Below are 26980 nucleotides of genomic sequence, written 5' to 3' on the forward strand. Positions count from 1 at the left end.
AGAGCTCAAGTCTCCTGGGTTTCCCATTCTTCTGCAGGCTGCTGCTTTGTTTCCCTTTTTCACTCTGAACATGTGGAAAACAAAAAATAATACACTGATATCGCTTAAAATATTGCAAATTAGTGTTTCATGTTTAACTTTATGCCTTTTGGAGATCATTTATCTTCCACTTGCTTTACTGTTCACATGAACATAAATTTTGACCAGAGGTGCCCGAACCTTTTCATGCCACTGTGGACACGTGACTGAGCAGAGTTGAGTTATTACTAAATCCAATTCCCTCACTCAAGTGATGTGTTAGCAATTTTAGGTGCCATCATGTGCGATGTTTCAATTGGCCTTTTCTCAGTAGCTGCTCACGATGCCGAGATGTGTTTATTTTATAATCATATAAAGCATTTGTGTCATCCCTTCAACTGGAGTCTTAAATAACATTTTATGAATGTATCTCAGCTTCTTTCCCCCCTCTTTATAGAAGTGATTTCGTGTCATGCGTTAGTAAGTCGTAAGGTGGACTATTCCAGCGCCTCGGTGTGAAAAGATGAAACATGATGCTAGTGGCCCCTCTTCATTTGCCAGCATAGGAATTATTTGTGAGTGGGAAGACAGTTTTAGAGGGTTAGCCGGCTGGGAGAGCCTGTGATATGTGCTTATGTCTGACAGCTTATTGTAGTGCTCCTCCCATCCACTGCAGGGAATAGACGAGATGAGAGCATGCCAGTCAAGACAGCCAGCACCACCGGCTGTCTGTGTGTTCTTTGTCAACCTCTGTGATTTGAGGACATTGTTTTACATCATATCTAATAGCAGAGTACAAACACACTGATGGATGAGTGAGTGAGTGAGTGAGTGGCTGCTCAGAAAACATCCCAGGTGTTGATGCTCGGTTAGAAAACAACACATTACAGCGTGTAGAGGGAAAACACAGTGATGTGTCATTCTTAGCTCTTTTAAATGTTAGAATCAAGCGCATAGGATATGGGGGGTCATTAATTAAATAGTAATTTCACAGAAAATTAATGGGGAACTGCTTTGATAATTAATTGATTACCGTAGTCGTTTTTTTTCCATTAAACTGCACAGTTCCTGCTTCCAGTGTGAAGATTTGCTGCTTTCTTCAGCAAAACAGTCAAACAAATCAAGCAATTTGAATTTTTTTTTTTATAAACTAAAAGATTAACAAAGAAAATAATCACTGGATTTAATCAACATTGTGCAGCCCTGAAGTGGTTCATGCAAATGACCAATAGAAGAAACAGAAATATATCTGATGAAGTAAACAAAAACACATGCTTTGAGCTACACTCTAAAGCACAGCGTGGTATTAATGGATAATCCTGAATAATTGACAGGAACTTCATTTATTTTTTATTATTATTAAGGTAAATTCTATATTTTATTCTATTGTCCGTGAGCCCAACCCTTCACATTTTCATTTTTTTTCCACGGAAAAGCTGTTTCTCTCAATTTATGTAAATCCGGAGCAGCTCTTTGTTTACTCACATCCAGAAAATGGGAATTTCATTATCTGATAGAATAGATATAGTGTCGCTACCAACACACTTATCTGCACAGTCTTTGTTTGCACACACGCTATAGGTAGAGGCAGAGACAAAGGGCTTTCATTTCTCACCCACTGTCTTGTAACACTAAGTGGTTATGACAGGGCCTGCTCCTGCCTCTCCTCTCTCTCTCTTTCTCTCTCTCTTGTCTCTGCTCCTCTTCCTCCTCTGTGGTTATGTTTTTTTTTTTCCTCATGAATCGGTGTGAACGAGACTCGGTGAACGGCAGTGGCGGTGGTGGTGGTGGGGTGGGCGTGGCGCAGGAATCGCACATGTGCATATAAAAGGGAGCTGGGGGGGTTAGTGACTCCATATTAGCATGAATTCATCAGGATTAGCCAGTTTGGAGAGAGGGAAGGAGGGAGGGAGGGTGGTGATGGTGATGATGGTGGTCATGGTGGGGGCAGCAATATCCTGGGCGACTGCAGTCAGCTGGCAGCCTGAAAAGGAGGGAGGGAGACGAGACGAGTGTAAAGAAAAGAAAAGAAAAGAATAGGAGGCAGATTTTTTTTGAGTTTCCCCCTCCGGTCTGGACGAGAGCATGTGGCGGTGACAATGTCTCGACGTCACAAAACCAAACAGAGGCAAATTTCCCATACATTATAGCGGCTGCTGCTGCTCTCTTTGTCGTTGCTGCTAAATGCTAAATGGGAGGAGGACGGCTGCTGTCACCAGAGCTGCTGCTGCCCTGTGGGAACGACTCACTGCTGCACCCTCTCACTGTGTTATTATTATTATTATTATTATTAAGTTTGTCTGTTTACACGTCTGTGAATCTGTGAATTCTGCCACTACAGTAGTTTCCTAAACACATGCAGTGGAGTGGTGGGCTGAGGCCAAGTATCTCCCCTCCTCATCTTCATCTTGTTGGTAATGATTGATGTTACAGCAGGAACTCAGCCCATGTTTACAGAGCAGCAGAGCATCTGGCCTTTTTTTTTTTTTTTTTTTTTTTCTACTTCTTCATATCTCCATCTTCCGTTTAGTTGCTCAGCGTTTGGCGGGGGGCAAAGTCCAGATTCGAGCTCAATAAGACGGAGACGAGGTGATTGACCGATTTTTATCGAATTCCCAGAGTCTTTCATATAATTGCTATAGCTCCTCCTGTGCTATGTTGTAGACCCGTTGCCCCCCCCCCCCACCCCTCACCCCCCATCAACGCATCTCTGTTTGCCACACACGTGATGGCACTGTGTTGCCCAGGATTGTGATTAATGGCCGCAATTCAGCCTGAGAAATTCCCTTGAGTGGGTGCCAGTTGGTTTACGCAGAGAAGAAACTCATTACTGCTGTCAGTTGAGCTGATGGAGCAGGGGAGGGTGTGTGTGTGTGTGTGTGTGCATGAGAGAGAGAGAGAGAGAGAGGGAGAGAGACAGTCATTCTTGTGCATGTCACTATGTGCATGCATGTCTGTCCACCTTTGCCGTATCTAAGCCATCACGCATGAATAACCGTGTGCCCACGTGTTTTAAGCGGAAAGTAAAAGTGACATCGTGTCCCAGGGCTCGTATCCAAGTAACGAGGATAATTTCTGAGAAATGAATGAGCCTGATTCCTGCAGCACCCTGCACACACACACACACACACACACACACACACACACACACACACACACACACACACACACACACACACACACACACACACACACACACACACACACACATGCACACACAGACTCTAACTTAAGCTTTTTAATGTGTAACCCTCTGCGCCCTCCACGCTGCTTTATGACCACAGTCTTTCTTCCTTCGCTGTATATTTGAAACATATGGATTCTTGTTTGTCTATTTCTGCACATTCGCAGACAACCACTTATCTCTGCTCAGGTAAATACGGCAGGTATACAGCACAGTGAGGAATATTACTCATTCTTATTAATCCTATGTTACAGCCAGTTCTTTCAAATTACTGGAAAGGTTTTCATTTTAAACACTGTAATTGCCTGTCCATTCTTATTAAAGACTGTTGGCTGTGAATGTAAAAGAAAGACAGAGGAGGAAAGGAGGTGAGGAGGAGGAGGAGGAGGGAAGAGGGGGGCGAAGAAAGACGAGAGGCAGAGGAGAAAGCGGGTCTGAAATGAGGTTTGGCCTGCGTAATATGGATGAGCAGACATGTGTGCCATTCACTGTGAGATTGCTGTCTACGTTCACCGACACCACAAACGCTGCCAAGATGAAGATTTAGGGACGACGTGCATGTGTACGTTTGGAAATAAGCTCCATATGTGGCTCAGTGTGAAGACGCTGGCAGACGAGTTATTTTGGGTAATCCAGTGGGGGTAAAATGCATGTAATATTTGAATTAATTCGATATGATATTAGGACATAGACACATATATATAACACGTGTATTTACTTGCTTTGTCATACCCAGCTTCTCTATAAAGTGTATATCAGGCTGATGCAACAAAAATTGATGCTTTCCAAAGTTATACGAGACTCTGCTCTTATTTTGATACTCGTGTAAAAAACAATTTGTGTTCTTCCTTTCCTGCAGCTGCCACAAATCTCCCTCAAAGTCCATATTTTATTGCAAGACCGAAGGGAAATCAATTCCAGTTTTGTTCCATCAATCATTTTCAGAAAAAAATAAAATAAAAACAGAGCTGTACAGCAAAAGCCCCTCGTCTTGAGATTTGCATTAAACGGACAGCTTGAGGTTTCATACACGCAGTTGTCACTCTCCTGGAGTGATGTGATGGATTTGTTTATGTGAATTTCTGACAGGATTGCATTTTTTTTTAGAGGCCGTGATGTGAGGATTTGGAAATCAGCAGGGACACTGAGACACAGATGAATGCCCAATGGGAACCACACAGCTGAGGCAGAGTGGACCTCCCACTTACTACAACCAGGGGGCTTCTCTCTCTCTCTCTCTCTCTCTCTATGTGTGTGTGTGTATGTGTGTGTGTGTGATGGAGTGACGAACGGGGGAGATTTACGCAGCCATTTGGGGGGAGCCCAGTTTTTCAGGGTGCTGTGAGACGCAGTGGAGCGAATGGGCCGGTCCCGCCCTGCGTCTTTCACATGTCCCGTGGGAGTGCCAGATGTGGGGTCATCCGTCTGAGCCCAAGTTCAGACCAGCCCCCCCACCCCTCCCCACTCTTCCTCAAAGTCACTGTCAAATACACACTTTACACTGCATGCTACACTCTCACACACACACACACAGTTTGCACGGTATATTAATCTCTGAAATTCTCCCGGACTTTACGGCAGCGATGTGTGATCAAGACGCAGCAGCACAAAGGAGAGACTTCTCCAGAGAGAGAGAGAGAGATGTATCCCGGCCTCCTCCTCAAAGTGGCCTCCCAGCTCAACAGTTGTCCTCTAATGAGGGGGAAGTAATGAGCGTTAGACTGAGGAGAATTGTGATGCCAAATGTCCGTCCAGGTTGTTATTCAGAGCCGCCGCTGTCTTGCAGGGCCCTCGCTTATTTCTGACTTCACAAAACAGGAGGCGTGGACAAGCCAAAGAGGAATTTAATGGCATTTCCATTTGAATATAAATGTTATTTTACCGCAGATGTCTCTCCGAACGTTTGAAAATATTTCACACTGTCCGACGCCGAGACACAAAACAAGACAAGGACAAAGCAGGTGTAGGTTTTTCTTTTTTTTTCTCTCTCTTCTCGCTCTGTACAGTGAAGGCGGTGAATGAGCTGAATGAGAAGACAGCACATAATTCACCGTGTGGATATGAGCTCGTATATTCTGGCAGGATGATGGCACAGGCATCTCATTTTAATTCTCCAGTAGGCAGTTGCATGCAGAGGTATTGGTGATATTAATTAGATATGTGGCCCCTGGGCAAAGTGGAGAATGGCATTGTGAAGGCAACGGCCTCTTCTCAGCTGCAATCAGGTGTGAAAAAGAAGAAGAAGAGGTGCATTACTCTTGACAATAAATGCAAAGAGAACGATGGTTTTTGAGAAAAGAAAGAGCAGTGATCTTGGAGGTGATGTAAATTACCCCTCTCGTCCTCCTGTCTGGTCTTGTCTGGTCCTGGTGATGCTGTGTGAATGTGTTAAGGGTTCACGTGAGAGCAAATTAGGCGAATTTCCTCGTCTTTGACTAAATAAATTTAAGCACGGAGCCTCGAGGAAAGCTTATAGCTCCGTGCAATGCTCGGGAGGAAAAGAATTTCATTACTCTCACCTACGTTAAGACGTTAAAGGAGAAAAAGGTGGGAAATCAGCCGCCTTTAGAGAGACCAAATCCTGACCCACTTTAAGTTCGCTTCTCTTCTCTTCTACTTTTTTGTCATTAGAGATTTCTTTCACCGCTTTCTGTGAAGAGCCGAACAGCTTTTTTTTCTGACAGGTTTCTGAGCTAAATTATTTCTCCTGCAGTGCAGGACAGAAGCGCTTAAGCTCAGATAAGACACTTATAGTTTTTGTAAGTGTCCAACAACTACAGCTCCCATGAGTCTCAGGCAGCAGACAAAGACAAAGTACAGAAGTTAAATTACAAAAGCTCCAGTGTTATTATTCAGCTTTTATAGAAGGCAGAGTCGTAGTTAGTATAGCTCAACATGCACTGTCCTTAATAAGGTGGTAATTTGGCAGAGGGACAAACAAAGGAGGGGGGCAAGTTAAGAGGAGATTTAATTCTTTAGAGTGGAGGCTCCAGTTATAGGAGAGTACCTCTTTGTCTCTTGCTTTCTCTCTTGTTCATGCCTTTCTTTCTTTTTTCTTTTTTCTTTTCTCTCTTTTTTTTTCTTTTTTTAAACCTCGAGCAGAAGCAAGAGTTTCTTCCCAGGTGTCCAGGACCAGGAAACAGAAATAGAAAAACTGTAGGCTGCTGCATATTGATTCAAGAAGACATAGAGAGAGAGAGAGAGATAGATATTGTTTTCTTAAACCGTAATAAGTTACTTTCAGGCGGTGGCCGACGCTGAATATCAAGACGATATAAACAAACCGACTCACTCATACCTGTCCTCTGACCTCTCCCTCCAGCAGCCTGGCAGGTTTGAGATGATGAGGATGGAGAGCGTGCATGTGTGTGTGTGTGTGTGTGTGTGTGTGTGTGTGTGTGTGTGTGTGTGTCAGTGTAGAGGTGGCCTGTGGGTGTGTCCGCGAGGCTGCACAACAGGATGAAACCCATGAGACGTTAGATGTTGCTGAGATGGGGCGTGGAAAAAAAAAACATAAAAACAAAACCAACAAACACAGAAAATAAAACAGCGTGGGTTCACTACTTCACTTGCATGTCGAGGAGAAAGACATCGGTGTTGTGGAGTGAAACCAGATTATTTGATGGACGCCGGCGTGGAAAACACACACACACATACACATACACACACATCAGTGAGAGTAAAGTCTGAGTGAAGTCTTTGAGGCCGTTTGAGCCGTCTCTCTGATTATCACGAGAGATTGTTTGAAGTTGTTTAATGAGTATGCAGTTTTACGCCCAGTTAGTCCTTAAATGATACAAAAAGGCTCCGGCTCTTTTTTTTTTTGTTCTCGCGCATCAAATCCCTCCTTTGTTGCTGCCGAGGCTTCGCATTGCACAAACAAATTTTTTTTAAACACTTGTTAATTTTTTTTAATTAAGAAAAAAACACACACACACGAACGGAAACAGTTACAACAAATCCGACACGCCAGCGGTCGATTTTAAATCAGATGCCACTTTTCATGGCACTGGTTCGTTATTTTAACCGCCCTTTTCTCTCTTGTCCTCCACTCCCCCCCCTTTCCCGCTTTCTCACTCTCTCTTTTCTCTCTCGCTTGTCCCTAATCTCACCCCAGCCATGACTGGGAATCATTTAAATAATCCCTTAATTTTCAGCATCTGTTGTCCTTTAATGGGTCTCTCTTTAATTAGGGTCTGCGTGTTGAAGTGAGTGTTGGAGGCTTAGTGCCGAGATTTGAGGCAGGCCAGGAGAGCAGGGGGCTGCAGGGGGCTCGGGGGGGCTCGCAGGGGGGGTTGTTCTAGCATGGGAGGAGCAGAGGCCGGACGATGGGGTGTGGTATGGAGGTGGAGGTGGAGGTGGTGCTGTAGCTGGGGGTGTGACAGAGGCACCAGGCTTTGTCCCTGGGGTGCAGAGGTTAGAGGGGGCGGAGGAAAAAAAAAAAACTACGTACCAGAGAGTAAATGTGCCTCTCCCATCATACTGTCTTTTTATTCTCTTAGTTGTATCACTTAACCGCTCATTTGTACTTCACACTCTGTTGTGATTCTTCTTTGACTGGCAGGATTATAGTGTTTATCTCCATCAGCAGGAATAACATGAGGTGTTATGTGTGAGAGTTTATTGTTGTAATAGGATGAAACAAGATAGAAAAAAACCCCACTTTTACCACATGTACTGTTTGGAGGAGGAACATATTCAAAAACCCTCATGATGATTTGATTGTACTAAGGCTGTGACTAATGATTAGTTTCATAGTCATTTAATCCATAAGTTATTTTCTCTGCTGTAAATGTCGGGGGGGGGGGAAGTTTTTAGATGATTATCAGCATTTTAAAGCTGAAACGAGTGCATTTTAGTCATTTTTGCTCAGTCGATCGACTTCTTTATTGATGAATCATCTCAGGTCTAAGCCTGGACAGTGTCATGTTAAAGGTAGAGTAGCAGATCCTGGAAAAACAGTTCAAGCAGGTTGCGTTTTAAAAAAGAAAATACACAATTCAAAAGTCCAAGCTCCTTTCCTCACTCTACGCCTCCATAGCGCAGGAACATTAACGCAACGTTGCTGCAAATGTCTCGTCGTATTTAGTGAGCGAGCATAACCTCTGGCTCCGGCGTCGTCTTTTTCCATATCGTAAATCATTGAAGACTCTGAGCATGGGTGTGGGATTAGTGCACAAAGAGGGGTACGTGCAGAGGGAGGAGGGAGGGAGGGGTAGATGGCAGTTTGATAGACGCATGATGATCCAATGAATTCCTTCGTGGCGTTCGTGTCCGTTCCACAGGTGACTTGACATTTTTCATTTTTGTGAAAAAGCATTTCGAGGTGTGAAGAGGATTTCAAGCAATACAGCAAAAACAAATGCTCCAGAAAAAGATCTCCTCCCCTAGTCTTTAAATTACATCCCCACAAATTAGCACAAGGTCAAGGGTTTACAAACACTCAGGGCTCAACGGTCACATACTTGCACCGTCATCATCAGCAGTTTGAGTTTGTTCACTCGTCCTTGCATCGTTACAAAGGTAGAACTAATTATAGAACTGTAATGTCGGATTACATTATAACGTACAAGGGATTCTGTGTTTGTGGTCACTCAGCGTGTCTTCGGTTAATTCCTCTGGTTAATCGAAGAAGAAAAGTTAAGCACTTTTGTCACTGCTAACTGTTGTGGCGTTTGCTGCGCCCTCCACCTCCTATAGGTACTGTGGAGCCTTAATAGCAGCCATCAATCTTACTATGTTTAACTTAGTGCACACACGAACACCACAGTATTGATCAGCACCAACAGACTTAAGGACAATCACACCAGCGGAAAGCCTAATGCAAACAAGGCTGCAGCTCGAGCACAGGAGGTAATTCAATTCTGGTCAAAATGCTTTTGTAATGCAAAAAGGGGAAATTCATTAATGCAAAAGTCAAATCAAATCACAGAGACAGGTGAAAGAAAGGCAGTACGATCATTAACATAAAAAAAATGGGTTGGTAATTGAACTGGACAGGATGTAGTTTAAGTTATTCTGACCTCTGACTGAGACTCCTGTCATGTGGTCGATCTCTTCTTGATGCATTTGGAGAAACAACACAGCAGAGGTTATGATTTATTTTCGCTAGCTGCAGTGGTTGGTCCAGATTGTAACATCTCAAAAGAATGGATTAAAATTAAGATTTCTGTTCTCTGAGGATGAATCCCAGTGATTTTGGTGCTTGTTTGTGAAATATCTGGTGCCATCATTGGTCCAACTCCTGACCTGCAAAACAATGGTTTCCGATGACCTCATTGCTACTGTATTATGTACCTGTTATTCAGTTTTATTGAAGCCTGCACTGATCAAAGGTAAAGACTAATTTATTTCTTAGTTGCATTTCAATAACCAGTCTTGTAAAGGCATTGTTTACACTGGGCCAACACGTGTATCTGTTGGCAAAGAAGCAAAACTGATCATGTGACAGATACAAGAGAAAAGTACAAGAAAGAACGGGATGTCTGCAGCTCACCTGCCAGACAATCAATGTTTTAAAATTCAATGTTCATCTGACATTTCATGGCGCCATCATTGGCCCGACACCAACAATGGTTTCCCTTGACCGTCAGCTGGAGTTTGCATCTCACAGAGCCACTGAATGGCTTTACACTCATAGCTCCTGTATCATGTAGCTATTCTTCAGTTTTATTCAAGTTTGCACCAACAAACGGTATAATAATAATAATAATTCCTTTCTTATTTGCATTAGAATAAACAGTCATTGCCCATGTGACGTGTGAAGGCATTGTTTACACTGACTGGACCACCACGTGTATCTGTTGGCAAAGAAGCAAAACTGATCATGTGACAGATCCAAGAGAACAGTACAAGATAAGACAGCGTCTGCAACGCATGCACCTGCCAGACAATCACCATGAAAACACGGGTCTGAGGTCTCTGTTGCTGCATGAATCACATAACAGGTTGGAGAGCTTTTAATTAACCGAGGCCGAGCGGCAGATGTCTGGCTACAGCTGATGCTGTTTGCTGGTTGCAGGTTGTGACACACGAAGGTGTTGATGTGCCAAACGAATGCGTGTCGGAGGAAGACGGAGTTTAGCGCGTGCAGCAGCAGCAGCCCTTCATTTCGTAGCTGATAAGCATCACGCACCACGGACCAGCAGATTGATCACAGGAGTGCCCAGGCCCGGGCGCTGAAAGAGGGAGAGGGAGAGGGAGGGAGAGGGAGGGAGGTGTGGGGTATGTGGAGGGATTGGGGAGGGGGAGGAGGGGGAGGGGGGGGCTGGTGGGGCAGGCAGCCAATAAAATATCACATCTGCATTAAAATGCCATCTCTAGGGTCCCAGCACTGTGCCTGCTATTTCAGGGATGCCTATTTAAAGGCTGTTGAAGTGTGGGCTCTCCACGCTGGAATAGCACTGTACACCATCTCCATTATTTATGTGCCTCATCTCTATTTTACTGGTTTACCACGGTGGGGGTTGGGCATTGAGGGGGGGTTGGTGGTGGGGGGGGGCAGCCGTCATCACCCACCCGCACTTGAGCAACATGTGCTTAATGATGTCACTGGCTTGAGAGGGACTCAAGGAGGCAGGAGGAGGAGGAGGCGGAGGAGGAGAGGAGGGGGCAATGAAGAGACAAGTGTAGGGTGGAGAGTTTGGGGAGGGAGGGGGGGGGGGCAAGGCCTGGAGGTAAGGGAGGGTGATGACATTATAACATTGGGTGGTGGGGGTTCACTGAAGCTTTACACACCGTAGCTGCAGGTTTGTCCCTGTGTGGGCATCATTACCTCTGTCATATCAATGAATCTTCCCCAACACACAGGGGGGATACGTTCACATGACCACAGGACTGTACGAATTTAAAAAAAAAAAAAGAAAAAAAAAAACATGCTAATGTCTCATCAGATTGACTGATTCGGTCGCTGCAGTGGGAGCCGTCGCATAAAACGGCACAGTTTGGGGATTTTAATCACCTTGTTAATTATTCTCTGTTGAGTTTGTGTGTGTGTCCGTGTTTAACTGAGCAATAAAGAAATGGATCATTACTCCGGAGCCATTAGGCAAAAAAATAATTCAGCGAGGGGGTCATTGAGATAAACTCGCCATTTAATTTACATTTCTTACAGTTTCCCACATGAAAGAGAAGAAAAGAAAAAAAAACACTGGCTTAAATTTTCTGTCGAGCTGCAGCAGTGTTGAGTTTAAGAAAGAGGAAATTCATCAATATTGACTGCCCTTTGAGCTTGTCATGAGCCCTCAAATCCAATAATCAGTATTAGTACATGTGCACTTGCATTCATATTTCATCCTTTGTGTGTGTCTTTGTGAGACTCCAGGAAGGATAGGGAAGGATGTGAGATTCTGACCTTTAAAACAACCTTTTGCATATAATAATAATTTAATCTCTGTCTGATTCTGACTCCGTGTGGAAGTGTTGAGTTGCAGATTGTGAGTGAGGGAAGTGGGAACGCAGCAGCAGCAGCAGCAGCAGCAGGGGGGGCAGTGCCACTCACTTGTTGGCTATTATTATTAGACAACCAAGAGTTTTGACAAGAGCTGATTTACAGCGCGGCTACCCCGTCTAAATCACCACGCTTCACATTTCCTGTCTATGACCTTCATTCATATTAGTCCCTCGCTCATTCTTCTTTTGTGGTTGTCACGGAGGAACCGTCACACATATGTTTGCGAGGAGCCGTCTCCTCCCTGTGCACTTGTGTATGGATTTCCTTTTTAGCATGCACCCCAACCCTTTCTTTCCCTTATTGCAGTAATTAGGCCTGCTCCATTTAAGCCGGCAGCGTCCTGCTGCTAGTGGACAGTCTTTAATCATGTGCAAGTGTCTGTCAACACCTTGCAAAGCATGAGTGAAAAACAATGGAGTAACAGGTCTGCTGCAGCTGGGCGCTGGGATGAGCGAGAGCGTCTCAGAGCCTCATCTGTCTGTGTGTGTGTCCATGTGTTTGTGTGTGTGTGTGTGTGTGTGCTGGTCGATCGATACAGTCGTGTGTTTTTTGTCGAAGCAGCTCTTCCACTTTGTTTATATGTATATGCTGCAGCTGAACTCTATCACTTCAGATTGACTCTGCAACCTCTCCAACAATAGAAGCAGTGCAGATTGCAAATAGCTGCTTTCTTTTACATCCAGCAGCACAAATGGGTGCATTGTTTTGTTTTTCAACTTCCATCTCCCATGTTTGTATCTGCATGTGTGATATGTAACCTTGGTGGGATTATTATAATTTATTTTTTTCTCCAATTGTGTCTGATTGAGCGAGTATGTCGATAGTCGTGCAGGGGTGTGGGCCTCTTCTCAGAGAAACTCATGTTTTATGCATGAGGGCCAAGGGTGGGGCCCGTTAGAGGGGTGGTGTCCGCGGACACACACACACACACAAAACAGCCAGATCAGTGGACACCATGGCTACTTGGCAGAGATGCACAAAAAAAAAATCTCCTACAGGCACCATCCCTCTTGTTCTTTTATTCCTCACACGTTGCACCTACATGTGTGTTTCTTTGTGAATTTGAGACTCGACTCCGACACCCTGAGCTTCTTTAGGTCACATTAGTCACTCTGACTCTGAGCTCCGGTGTGTTGGGAAGGATTTCGAGCTGTTCCACTTCACCTAAACCTCTCTCTGTATCTGCACCAGCTGCATCAGCATCAGCAGCAGTGGTGGTGGCAGCGGCGGTGGCAGTGCCTCCAGGACATTCGGTCAGGGCTGCTGCACTCTGCACAGCCTCTGCCCTGTTGCAGCTCTGAGCTACAGCAGAAACTGCTGCTGATTGCTTTTGTCAACACTGTCCAGGAAAAGAAAAACTGTGAGCCCATAAAAAGAGTTGTTACGGACCAATACTCTGTCATCAGATATAATAATTTGATATTTCTGGCAAGTTTCTAACAAGTTCCAGTGTTTTACTACTTTGGTGAATTGAATAAAAGTGAAGAATGTTTTAAATCTTTGCAGTGCACTGGTAAAAGGAAACAAGTATTATGATAAGGGCATGTAAAAAGCTGTATATCAGCTATTACAGTGGCTCGGGGATAAAATATTACCGATGGCCTCTGTGGCGTCTACGCTGAAGTTGACCTGAAACATTTTATGGCTGAAGGGTTGTGAGTCCCAGGTGGAAAAAATTGCAGCAGGGCCCTTGACACAGGCACTTAAGCCGAATTACCTCAGTAACATGCGCAGCTGTTTAAGTGTGGCCCTGCTGTAAGAGACGCAAAATGGGGAAATAAAAAAAAAAAGCCCAAGAAGAACAAGAAGAAAAAATCTGTCAGGCTGAGTAACAGTCAGATTTTCTGCACTCGAGACAAAACAATGAAGAACAGTGAACGTGCTCGTCGCTCATGGAGGGTGAAGCCGCTACTGGAGGAATACTAAATTAGCATGTTTAAATTTTCATCAGAGCTCCATACATCCATTCAGAGATCTAAGGTCAAGTCGTGTCGGAGAATGACACATTTCTCATTAAACCTTGAAATGGAATAATCACAGCGTCGGACCAAGTGATGCAGCCGCAGCGACCGCTCTAAAGTACCGCCACTCTATATGAAGTATCTCGCTCACTCTTCACTCTCAATCTCTGGTCCATTAAAACACAATGTTTGCAGTTTAGTCTCTCATTTCAGTGCAGATATTGAAACGTCTATGTGCACTAGTATGAAATAACCATGAATGACGCGTCGAAGTGGATGATTCACAACAGGAACAGAGGAGAAGTCGATAAATAAGTTAAAAAAAACACATTATCCACTGTGTAAAATACAGGAAAAGATGTATCTCAGGACCAATGATACACGTAAAACACACAATGAATGAAGGAAGAAGACATGAGTGGAAGGACAAACGGACAATAACCAGGCAGAGGACTAAGTAACTACTCACTCATCCTGTAAAGAGATGAATTCATGCAGGCTACAGGTTGGAAGAAGAGCAGGAGAAGAGGGGATGAAATAATAAAGAGTCCGTCCCTCTTGTTATGCTAACTGTGTTCAGATAAGTCCCCTTCGTCCAAGTTAATTACGGTTGACATTTAAATGAGCGCACTTGTGTTGAAGAAGGTGGGAGAACCGCGGAAGCAGAGGGCCTCTCTCTAATTGAGTTTGTCGCTGGCTCCACCTTCGACGCCGCCTTTGTTCTGCGGGGAGTGGATATGTGAGGTGCAGCTGAATGAGGCTCTCTGTTGGGGATATTGATACTGGCTTTTTTTGCTATATGCCAATGTGTGTGTGTGTGTGTGTGTGTGTTTATGTGTGTGTGTGTGTCTGTCGTCCTTGTCGTTATTGACATGAATTTTTTTTTAAATGCGCCTGACCTACATACTAAATGTTAACATATGGCAAGAAAAATCCATATGCCTGCCCCGTACTTTACATATATGACGACGACAACGAGGAGATCACCTTCAGCAACTGATGACTGCGGCTTCAGCTGTGTGTGTGTGTGTGTGTGTGTGTGTGTGTGTGTGTGTGTGTGTGTGTGTGTGTGTGTGTGTGTGTGTGCTCTCTGAACAGGAATCCACCCTTTGAACTGTTTGTGTGGCACAGCTAGCCAGTCTGAGCCTATAGACTATAGAGTCCTGTCTTATCCATTTATTCCAATATTGGGACCAGTTCAGGATGTGAATCTAGCATGTACTGTATGGTAACACACCAGCCATTGTCTTTGCTATGTAGGTAGTGCATTTGGTTCTGTGTTGTGTTGTTGCAAGATACTGTAAGGATGCTGTAAGACTTCTGTTAACTCAAGCATGTACCTGCGCTATATCAAGTTCCCTTTACACCTTGGAGAAAATGTTGACCCCTCCACTTGTCATTGTATAATTTGCACTCTGTTCGCAGCAGTAAAAAAAGAAAAAAAGCACAACAGTTAACAATCAGTGTGGGTTGTATGCAGCAGCTCATTGAAGCCACTTCTGTCGTCTCGTTGTGATTTGATTGATATTATTGTTATTGTTATTACAGTACTTACTTATTACTTATACTTGTGCACTTTATGCAGTTGTCAGTCAGTATTCACACCCTGTGGATCATTATCTGTTGTCTTGAGATTTCTACACAATATGAGTTAATGAGTATACTACTGTATGTTCACAACTCGGCACATCGCAGCACACGGCAGCGTTGTTTCCGTGGAGCTGTTTTACCTCGTTACAGCTGCTGGCGTTAATGTTTAGATGATGTTTCCAGAAATGTAAACATCACAGAAGTTGTTCTTTCCCTGTAAGAAGCAAACCAGGCTCTGCAGCTACAGTAACACCCTCCTCTCTCTCTCTCTCTCTCTCTGCCTCTCGCCAACAGCCATGGCAGATTTCCACGTCCAGCCGGAGTCGGTGCACGTGGAGGAGTCCAGCGTGGCCCGGTTCCAGTGCCAGATCCACGGCCTGCCAGAGCCCGTCATCAGCTGGGAGAAAGACAGCCGTCCAGTGGACACCAAGGACGAGAGGTTTGTGACCGGGCTGATCTCTCATCATGAGGCATGACAGCGTTTTATCAGGGTTCCCACACGTCCTGGAAAACCTGGAAAATGGTTGACTAATTTTTCAGTCATGGAAAACATGTGGAAAATCAGGGAAAAACAAGTCAAATGTCCTGGAAATGCTCAGTTACCAGAGCTCCATTTGACTTTTTTAGCAAGAAAACTAGAGACTAGATATTATTTCATAGATAAGTTAAAGCCGTAGACTGCCCATCTTTAAAGGGATAGTTCAACATTTGGGAAAATTTGCCTATTGCCATAATCCCTATAGTCATAGGAGATCCATCAAATACACAATCCAACAACTCCAAAACGCTCTGGTGGACAAGTTGTGACCTGCACATTCACCACACTATGAAATAATAACATATAATTATGTAACATTAGGACAAATGAAGCAAATACTCAGAACTACTTTTGATATCACTCCGCCCAGCAGCCGTGTTGGGAATGTAGTTCCGGCTACGCATTTGCCTCAAAAACAACTCTGTCTCGTTATGTTACATTATTATCTCATAGCGTGGTGAATGTGCAGGTCACAACTTGTCCACGAGAGCGTTTTGGAGTTGTTGGATTGTGTATTTGATGAGTTTGATGAGGGAAAAGCGAAAGTACCATTCACCTCCGTTGTCTTCACTGAGCAGCTCACGGCTCTGTCTCACGGATCTAAAAACAACATGCACCGATAATTAATGGTAACGAACCTACTGCTATGACTACAGGGATTATGGCAACAGGCAAATTTGCTAAAATGTTGAACTATCCCTTTAAATCAGACTTCTGGGGCGGAAAGAAGACTACTGTAAACATAGAAACAATCATGTGCAAAATAAGGTACAACTATCTAAAAGAGCACTTCTCCAAAGCATGAATGGGACGGGGGATGTATGAGTGTAGTGTGTCGTTCTGTAGCAGCTGAAAAAGTCCTGGATAATGATTTCAGGAAAAGAGTGGGAACCCTGTTTACACGTCGTTTACCAGGTTTGTGTCTTACCTCGTGTCTGACGTCTTGTTTTTATCCGTCTATCTGTAGGTACACGCTGCTGCCCACAGGTGTCCTGCAGATCACAGGGGTGCGAGAGGAGGACAGCGGGAAGTTCTGCTGTGTGGCCCACAACAGCGCGGGAGTGAAACACAGCACCGAAGCGCTCCTCACTGTGTCAGGTTTGTAATATTTAAACGGTTTTCACACCATGTTTTTTTTTTCTTTTACAAGCATGCACACCTTCACTGAGTGTAAATTAATTTATACTGTAAGTCTGAGTCATGTGCAGATCTTTTGTTCCCTCCATCACAGCTGGAGTACGACCGCTGCCTCCTCCTCTGTTTATCTGCCCAGCGTATTCCCAAACCTTTTGTTCCTGTGCCTGATCTAAGAGATACCGCATATTGAGCTAATGCACTCGAGGGAAATCCAATTAAAGGATGCCATCCATCACGCTCATTCCCATCTTATGCTCCCTTCTTTCTTTCTTTCTCTCTCTCTCTCTCTGTCTCTTTTTCTTTTCCAGGCTCCCAGTCATCTGTTTACAAAGAGCCCATGATCCTGGTCGGTCCGGAAAACCTCACGCTCACCGTTCACCAGACTGCCATCTTGGAGTGCGTTGCGACCGGATACCCTCGGCCCATCGTGTCCTGGAGCAGACTAGGTGAGAAAAATGTCCAGGAGTCGCTTGTACTACGTCCGTTTGTTTTCTTTTCTTCCTTTTTTCATTTCCTGCATGTTTCAAGGAGACCAGCAGAGAGTTCCTTCGTAGGTCGTTGACGTGCTCCGTGTCCTTCCTCCTCCGTTGCATCACATCTTTGATCTGGGCCGCATTGTTGTTGTGTAACGCATGTGTGCACAGAATACACATGATACAGCAGAGCGTCTATTATGTGTGTTTGTGTGTGTGTAGTACACATACATGTAACACGGCAATGGGATTCAACATTAGGCCTGAGGGCTAAACATTATGTTCGACTCTGTGTTGATAAATGCATGCTTCATCTCCTCATGAAGTTGAACCTCCCTCCCGAGCGCTGCAGAGCCTGGAGAGTAATTGCTGCGAGGTGCTGAGGCAGATGCGATTAGTTTCTCCCTTCCCCGTCATGTGCGTTTTTTCTTGACTATCACTCAAAGTCTGTCGTGACCAATTTTTCAATCTGCTATCTGTTTTCTTTACCTATTATCCAATCTGATTTGCTGTTCCCAAATGTAAATTGCCCCCTCCCTTCCCTTCCCTCCCTCCCAAACAGTTTGGAGGCGTAATCAGATTGAGGGTATTGCCTTACACAATATCGCTAGAATGAAATGCTAACACGATGGGATTTGTATGTATTAGATTACAGCAGGGGAGGCTGGGATAAGCTGCATAATGAATCTGATAGTTTCACATCAGTCACTCCTTAATGCAAGAGTTTGTTTGCTGCTATTCATTGCACGGCTCCGCAGCTTGCGAGCGTGTTCTCTTTCTTTTCTGACACTAAGTTAATTAGTGCCTGACGGAGAGAAACTGACAGAGAGGGGGGGGGCGGCAACAGAGAGAGAAAGAAATATAGTAGTGAAAAGTAAAGAAAGAAAAGAACAGGGCAGCTTTTGTTTAGACAAAAGCTCAGTGGACTGTCACTTCTCAGTCCACTGAGTGTGTTTGTGATAATGGAGAAAATGCAGAAAGAGCAATAAGACGACGACATCATAATGACAGACGCGCAGCAGAAACCACTTTGGTAAGCATTTTGTTAGTGAGTGATTTGTTTTTTTTTCTCAATAATTTGTCATGATGAATTACAAATACTGTCCTCTCCATCACCATGAGATTACGTCGTGTCTAAATGAAGCTGCAGGGATTCAGTCAGGCTTCAGTGCACAGGCCTCAAGTGAAGTTTTAACTGACTGTGAGATTCTCCTGATTAATTGTGATGGATCTAATGGCTGCTTTGTGGATTTTACTCCAGAAAGCTGTGAGAGGCATTAGGGTCTTTAAAGATAATAATCTTTTTTTTTTCCAAGTGCAGTGACTGAGGGGAATCTTAAAGGGATAGTTCAACATTTTGGCAAATTGGCCCATTGCCATAATCCCTATAGTCATAGCAGTAGGTTTGTTACCTTTATTTGTCAGTGCAAGCTATTTTTAGACTGATGGGATTTCTTGGTTTCCCTCATCAAACTTATCAAATACACAATCCAACAACTCCAAAACGCTCTGGTGGACAAGTTGTGACCTGCACATTCACCACGCTATGAGATAATAATGGAAGGTTATGAGACAGAGTTGTTTTAGAGGGAGATTCATGCAAAACCACTGATGCGCGTTGCCTTCAGGGACAGTTTTTGCAAGTAGTCTCTGTATTTGAGTCATTTTCCATAAGCCACATCTCTACCAGTTTATCTGCAAGCAGTCTCTGCATTTGCCTCTAAAACAACTGTCTTGTAACGTTCTGTTATTATCTCATAGCGTGGTGAATGTGCAGGTCACAACTTGTCCACCAGAGCGTTTTGGAGTTGTTGGATTGTGTATTTGATAAGTTTTATGAGGGAAACCAAGAAATCCCATTAGCCTCTGTAGCGTAGCTCTGAGCAGCTAGCGACTCTGCTCCGCCGTTCTAAAAATAGTTTGCACCGACAATTAAAGGTAATGAACCTACTGCTATGACTATAGGGATTATGGCAATGGACCAATTTGCCAAAAATGTTGAACTGTCCCTTTAAAATTCTTATTACACTGATTTTATAGCACCATTTTATTCTTGTTTTAATGTATCCATCAGATTTTATTGTCCATTTCACTGTTATGTCGATTTTTTTTTTTTTTTTTTTTTTTACATTTCTCTGTTATGACTCATTCATTCATTGCTATTCATAGAAATATTTGAGTACAAAAAGCCCATTTGCACGGAGCCCACCTAAAAATACCCTGCTGACTAGTGACCATATGGTTTGTATCTCTGGCTGGAGCTCCAGCCTCTGCATGTGTCCAGCATGGTGCCCATTTCCCCGCCCCCCCGCCCGGCCCTTTTAACACATCAAACCTGGACGGTGCAGGCTGGCAGGCTGCAGATGGAAGTCAGAGATGGGATTAAAATGCCCCCTCGGCCCCACAGCTAATATCAGAGACAGACTGAAGTCATTGTCGGAGGGGTTGAGGCTCCAGATAGGGAGCAAGGAGAGAAAGTGTGAGCTTATCATGTAAGTACAGCCAGAGCAGAGTGGAGGCAGCCATGGATTGTGTAACTTGATAGTAGATTAGAAGTTGCAGTTAGACTTCCTCATCCCTCAGCGGCAGCAGGAACATCTCCTGTGCAACTGTTTAAAAGTGAACGTCGAGCTTTCCAAGGCTTCGTCATCAGAGAAAGGCCAGAAAAGGTTCAAAGTGTCAAATATGAAAAACCTTCAATAACTGACCGTCCATTAGAGCAGCTCTACGTACTGTAAAAACATCAATTCACTGTAAAACCTTGGAAAAAACGATATAATTCTTTCTGTTAACAACATCATAAGCTCTGTGTAAAGACAACTAATTACAGCCCGTGTGTGTGTGGCGCTTGGCACAGCAAACAATCACGAACCCAGTGACCTCCCTCTCTTCCCTACCTATGTGCCTGTTGTTCTGGCAGCTTCATCACAAGACATTACAGTTCTCACACACACACACACACACACACACACACGCACTTCGCTGTGAAGGCTCAGGCTGCATCCTTGACCCCCGAGAGAGCCAGAAATAGCGCTGCCTGCCTCTGTCAGCTGTAAATGTGCAATATATTTAATTAGTCTTTCTTGCTGGCAATTTAAGCCCCACTTTGATCTTTACAGTAGTGCACGCACCCTCGTTCACCCCGTCTTACATGAACACATGCTCTACATGTGCACAGTCGGTCACATTTTGTGGTTTTATTATAGAAATAATCTCCCTTTATCCCTCTCAACATCTCTTTCTCTTTGTCTTTATCTTTTTTCCCCCTGGTTAGATGGCCGTCCCATCGGCGTGGAGGGAATCCAGGTACTCGGCACGGGGAATCTGATGATCTCAGATGTTGGTGTGCAGCACTCAGGGGTCTATGTGTGCGCTGCGAATAAACCAGGGACTCGCGTTCGTAGGACGGCTCAGGGACGACTGGTGGTCCAAGGTGAGTTCTGGATGAAAGTAAAGAGCCTTTTTCTTTTTTTTCCCAAAGATCGGGTAGGAGTTGGTGGAGGAAGAACTCAACTCACAGCACATTATATACAGCTGTGGTCAGGTGATAAGGTAAAGCTTGTCAGTTCTGTGGGTGGACTTCAGTGCACAGTGTGATAACTTCACCAACGTCCCACCAGCCGACGCTTTGAGTTTTACGTTTTGCTGGAACGCAGGAAACCGGCTGTGGGCGGGCGGCGCTGCCTGTATAGTCGCACCAGCGTCTCTGCATCTGAATCGCTTGTTTACTCCGTGTGGGAGGACGGGAAATTATTCTGATGCTGCAAATCTTGTCAGAAGGTTTCGCATGATTTTAATCCAAATGTGAACCAAAATACGCCGCTGCACTGTTATAGATTGATTTTCATACCTGACGAGCAGCAGTGAAGATGTTTGTTTTTTGGTGCGAATCATGTTGATAGCAAGCAGCAGCTGAAGTGTGGAAGTGCCAAAAAATGCACGTTTCCAGTCCCCAAATTACAATATCTAAATTTATAGCAAGAAATTCATATGAAGTGTTTAAATGGGTAAGAAAAGAAAAGGGTATTGTCTTTTATGGTTAATTTCTTCCTACATGACGACTGGATGGGGAGTCATTTTTATCTAACTCACTCGTTTCAGCTTTATTAAGGCTTTAAATTCTGGATAATTGAAGGTTCAGCCGCTTTGAGTGACAGGTGGTCGAGCGGCGGGTCTCAGCCTGACTCTCACACATTTTTGTATCAGCTGCAGTGGAAGAGCTCAATCTGAAAACAGCTCTTTAATAAATCTATGTACTGTATGTGTGATATATCATGTAGGCTGCATCCATGTTTAATATTATAGTCAGTTATCTCCACACAAATAAGGAGAGGTAACCAACAACTAGTCTAACTAACCAATCACAGAATCACAATGAAAATCCTCAACAATGACAATCAGGTGGAGGTTTGTTTTTTTCCCAACAATATCTTTATATAATATTTTATTTCCAGACATATTAATAACACATACTGTACATATAACCACTGGGACTCAAAACGCCCCAAACCATGCAGAACCATGTCTTCAAATCTGGGCTAAAAACCTATTTATTTTAATACCCAGTAGCATGATGACACTTTTATCTTATTTTACCTTATTTTAACCTATTTGATTTTGCTGAATTTGTATTGCTTTCACTGTTTTTCCATCCATCCATCCATTTTCATCCGCTTGATCCGGAGTCGGGTCGCGGGGGCAGCAGTCGGAGCAGGGATCCCCAGACTTCCCTCTCCCCGGACACTTCCTCCAGCTCTTCCGGGGGGACCCCAAGGCGTTCCCAGGCCAGCCGAGTGACGTAGTCACTCCAGCGTGTCCTGGGTCTTCCTCGGGGCCTCCTCCCGGTGGGACATGCCCGGAACACCTCACGAGGGAGGCGTCCAGGGGGCATCCTATACAGGTGCCCGAGCCACCTCAGCTGGCTCCTCTCGATGTGGAGGAGCAGCGGCTCTACTCCGAGCTCCTCCCGGGTGACAGAGCTCCTCACCCTATCTCTAAGGGAGCGCCCCGCCACCCTGCGGAGGAAACTCATTTCGGCCGCTTGTATCCGGGATCCCGTTCTTTCGGTCATGACCCAGAGTTCATGACCATAGGTGAGGGTGGGAACGTAGATCGACCGGTAAATCGAGAGCTTTGCCTTTCGGCTCAGCTCCTTCTTCACCACGACGGACCGATACAATGACCGCATTACTGCGGCCGCCGCACCGATCCGCCTGTCGATCTCGCGCTCCGTTCTCCCCTCACTCGTGAACAGGACCCCAAGATACTTAAACTCCTCCACCTGAGGCAGGAACTCTCCCCCGACCTGGAGGGTGCAAGCCACCTTTTTCCGGTCGAGAACCATGGCCTCGGACTTAGAGGTGCTGATTCTCATCCCAGCTGCTTCACACTCGGCTGCAAACCGCCCCAGTGCATGCTGAAGGTCCTGGCTCGAGGGAGCCAACAAGACCACATCATCTGCAAAAAGCAGAGATGAAATCAAGTGGCTCCCGAACCGTACCCCCTCCGGCACTTGGCTGCGCCTAGAAATTCTGTCCATATAAATAATGAACAGAACCGGTGACAAAGGGCAGCCCTGCCGGAGTCCAACACGCACCGGGAACAGGTCTGACTTACTGCCGGCAATGCGAACCAAGCTCCTGCTCCGGTCATACAGGGACCGTACAGCCCTCAGCAGAGGGCCTCCGACCCCATACTCTCGGAGCACCTCCCACAGGATGCCACGTGGGACACGGTCGAAAGCCTTCTCCAAGTCCACAAAACACATGTGGACTGGTTGGGCAAACTCCCATGCACCCTCGAGCACCCTGCGGAGGGTGTAGAGCTGGTCCAGCGTTCCACGGCCAGGACGAAAACCGCATTGTTCCTCCTGAATCCGAGGTTCGACTATCGGCCGAATTCTCCTCTCCAGCACCCTGGAATAGACTTTCCCCGGGAGGCTGAGGAGTGTGATCCCCCGGTAGTTGGGACACACCCTCCGGTCCCCCTTTTTGAAGAGAGGGACCACCACCCCGGTCTGCCAGTCCAGAGGCACTGTCCCCGACTGCCACGCGATGCTGCAGAGGCGTGTCAGCCACGACAGCCCCGCAACATCCAGAGACTTGAGGTACTCAGGGCGGATCTTATCCACCCCCGGTGCCTTGCCACTGAGGAGCTTCCGGACTACCTCAGTGACTTCAGCTTGGGTGATGAATGAATCAACCTCTGAATCCTCAGCCTCTGCTTCCTCGACGGAAGGCATGTCAGTGGGATTGAGGAGATCCTCGAAGTATTCCTTCCACCGTCCGACGATATCCCCAGTCGAGGTCAACAGCTCCCCTCCTCCACTGTAAACAGTGTTGGCGGAGCACTGCTTCCCCCTCCTGAGGCGTCGGATGGTTTGCCAGAATTTCCTCGAGGCCGACCGGTAGTCCTCCTCCATGGCCTCCCCGAACTTTTCCCAGACCCGAGTTTTTGCTTCCGTGACCGCCCGGGCTGCCGTCCGCTTGGCCTGCCGGTACCCGTCAGCTGCCTCGGGAGTCCCCCGAGCTAACCAGGCTCGGTAGGACTCCTTCTTCAGCTTGACGGCATCCCTTACTTCTGGTGTCCACCACCGGGTTCGGGGATTACCGCCGCGACAAGCACCGGAGACCTTACGGCCACAGCTCCGGATGGCCGCGTCAACAATGGAAGTGGAGAACATGGTCCATTCAGACTCAATGTCTCCGGCTTCCCTCGGAATCCGGTCAAAGCTCTCCCGGAGGTGGGAGTTGAAGACCTCCCTGACAGGGGATTCTGCCAGACGTTCCCAGCAGACCCTCACGATACGCTTGGGTCTGCCAAGTCTGACCAGCTTCCTCCCCTGCCAGCGGATCCAACTCACCACCAGGTGGTGATCAGTTGACAGCTCAGCCCCTCTCTTCACCCGAGTGTCCAAGACATACGGCCGGAGATCAGATGACACGACTACAAAGTCGATCATTGACCTCCGGCCTAGGGTGTCCTGGTGCCACGTGCACTGATGGACACCCTTATGCCTGAACATGGTGTTCGTTATGGACAAACTGTGGCTAGCACAGAAGTCCAATAACAAAACACCGCTCGGGTTCAGATCGGGGAGGCCGTTCCTCCCAATCACACCTCTCCAGGTAACACTGTCGCTGCCCACGTGGGCATTGAAGTCCCCCAGCAGAACGATGGAGTCCCCAGTTGGAGCGCTTTCCAGCACCCCTCCCAGGGCCTCCAGGAAGGCCGGGTACTCTGCACTGCCGTTCGGCCCGTAGGCCGAGACAACAGTGAGAGACCTATCCCCGACCCGAAGGCGCAGGGAAACGACCCTCTCGTTCAGTGGGGAGAACTCCAACACATGGCGGCTGAGCTGGGGGGCTATGAGCAAGCCCACACCAGCTCGCCGCCTCTCACCATGGGCAACTCCAGAGTGGAAGAGAGTCCAGCCTCTCTCAAGGAGTTGGGTTCCAGAGCCCAGGCTGTGCGTGGAGGTGAGCCCGACTATCTCTAGTCGATACCTCTCAGCCTCCCGCACGAGCTCAGGCTCTTTCCCCCCCAGCGAGGTGACATTCCATGTCCCTAAAGCCAGAGTCGTTGTCCGGGGATTGGGTCGCCGGGGCCCCCGCCCACGGCTGCCACCCAAAACACACGGCACCGGCCCCTCATGGTCCTTCCTGCGGGTGGTGGGCCTACTGGAAGGCGGGCCCACGTCGCTCCTTCGGGCTGGGCCCGGCCGGGTCCCGTGGGCGGAGACCCGGCCACCAGGCGCTCGCCTTCGAGCCCCAACCCCAGGCCTGGCTCCAGGGTGGGGCCCCGGTGACGCCGATCCGGGCGACGTGAACGTCCTCGATATTGTTCCACTCATGAGGGGTTTTTTCACTGTTTTTATTTGTTTTGTTTTTTCACTGTTTTTTCACTGTTTTTATTTGTTTTTATTTATTCTTCATTTTTTTTTTCCTGCTGTAAAGCACTTTGGTACACCGAAAGGATTGTTGTAAAGGGCTGTATAAATAAAGTACATTTACATTTACATCAAACTACGACCAAGACATCATAACAAAAGAACAACACAAATAAATTAAAACTAAAGAAAGAAAGGAACTTAAATACACAATGAAATAATAATACGATTCTACATAAGTAAGTAAAAAGGGGGGGATAAGTAAGGTGGAGGTTTAAATATGAATGATCAAATTAAATTCCATCATCCGTCAAGCTTTAAATATGGACCAATAGCATCATGGACCAAAACAAATCAGCAATATGACATTAAGAAGCAGCAAAGTCTGTCAAGTCTGAGTGAAGACATGGAGGGAATATTGGTCTTTAGAGACGGGATGAACGAAGACACAGAGGCCGTTAGTTTGGAGACACAGTTTGTCCGCAGAGACACTTGTTATCAGAAACTGGGCTCAAAAGAGTCGGCGAGGAGACGGCGTGGAGAACTCTAAATCATGGTTATCGCTTCCTGTTTTGAAACACAAATCCAAGCTTTCCTATGAACGTATTCCAGAGATCGATCGGAGGATGAGATGCGTGAACAGTTTTCCTCACGACTGTGGAACAAGTGTTTCCTACGCCGCATTGTCTTTTGTGTAAATCACTTGCGAAGAACATCCTCACCTCAACATCTCCTCTTTTTTCATGCCCACAGATAATTAAATGTCTTAAATGTTTCCCAATAGCTTGAAAATTCATTTTCCACAGTAGGGTATTTTTATCTGCCTCTTTGGTGCGTTCGTTATGAGTCGTCCCTGATGACTCACACACAAACAAACAAACAAAAAAATCCCTCTTTCTGCCACCAAAATAGGCGATAAATTGCAGGTTTTGATCTTTACAGCACATTTGAGTTTTGTCTCACAGGACGAGAATATGCAAATAAAATATCATCAATAAAACGTAACGAGCCAACAGTCTGTTTGAAGCACATTTACATAATTTGGTGCGGTCGTTAAGCCCTTTAAAGTTCTTTTTATTTCTATATAAGCACAACACCTGAGAACAAACCTGACAAACTCTATGTTAGATGTTGACGGCCCGGTGGCACGGTTACAATAAACAAAACGTCCTCCCTGCAACCAACCACTTGTTTCACTGTTGTGAGACGTTCACTGTAAATACAAAGCAAAGTAGCATTTAAAAGACAATTCCTGGCAAATTCAACCTGAGGCTAAAGCTTCCTTATCTTTTTGGTTTATAGGGATAGTTCAACATTTTGGAAAATTGGCCCATTGCCATAATATCCCTATAGTTTTAGGAGTAGCTTTGTTACCTTTAATTGTTGTTGCAAGCTATTTTTAGAATGGCGGAGCAGAGCCGCGAGCTGCTCAGAGCTACGCTACGGAGGCTCATGGGATTTCTTGGTTTCCCTCATCAAACTCGTCAAATACACAATCCAACAACTCCACAACGCTCTGGTGGACAAGTTGTGACCTGCACATTCACCACACTATGAGATAATAACAGAACGCTACGAGACAGAGTTGTTTTAGAGGCAAATGCAGAGACTACTTTCTGAAAAACTGTCCCTGAAGGCAACGTGCATCAGCGGTTTTGCATGAATTTGCCTCTAAAACAACTCTGTCTGGTAACGTTCTGTTATAATCTCATAGTGTGGTGAATGTGCAGGTCACAACT

At 45.7% G+C, this 26980-nt stretch overlaps 1 protein-coding gene across 1 annotated transcript in view; it reads left to right on the forward strand.

Moving 5' to 3' along the window:
* igdcc3 (immunoglobulin superfamily, DCC subclass, member 3) overlaps positions 1 to 26980 on the forward strand; it is a gene marked incomplete at both ends in the record, with an annotated part of 65981 nt that overhangs the window by 20052 nt on the left and 18949 nt on the right. Inside the window, 4 exons of the mRNA XM_084001523.1 lie at positions 15500 to 15644; positions 16711 to 16841; positions 17189 to 17326; positions 20628 to 20786. Of these exons, the coding sequence (XP_083857649.1) occupies positions 15500 to 15644; positions 16711 to 16841; positions 17189 to 17326; positions 20628 to 20786 (573 nt within the window). The remainder of the gene's footprint in view (positions 1 to 15499; positions 15645 to 16710; positions 16842 to 17188; positions 17327 to 20627; positions 20787 to 26980) is intronic.

Source organism: Trachurus trachurus (genome assembly GCF_905171665.1).
Source record: "Trachurus trachurus genome assembly, chromosome: 3".
NCBI lineage: Eukaryota > Metazoa > Chordata > Actinopteri > Carangiformes > Carangidae > Trachurus > Trachurus trachurus.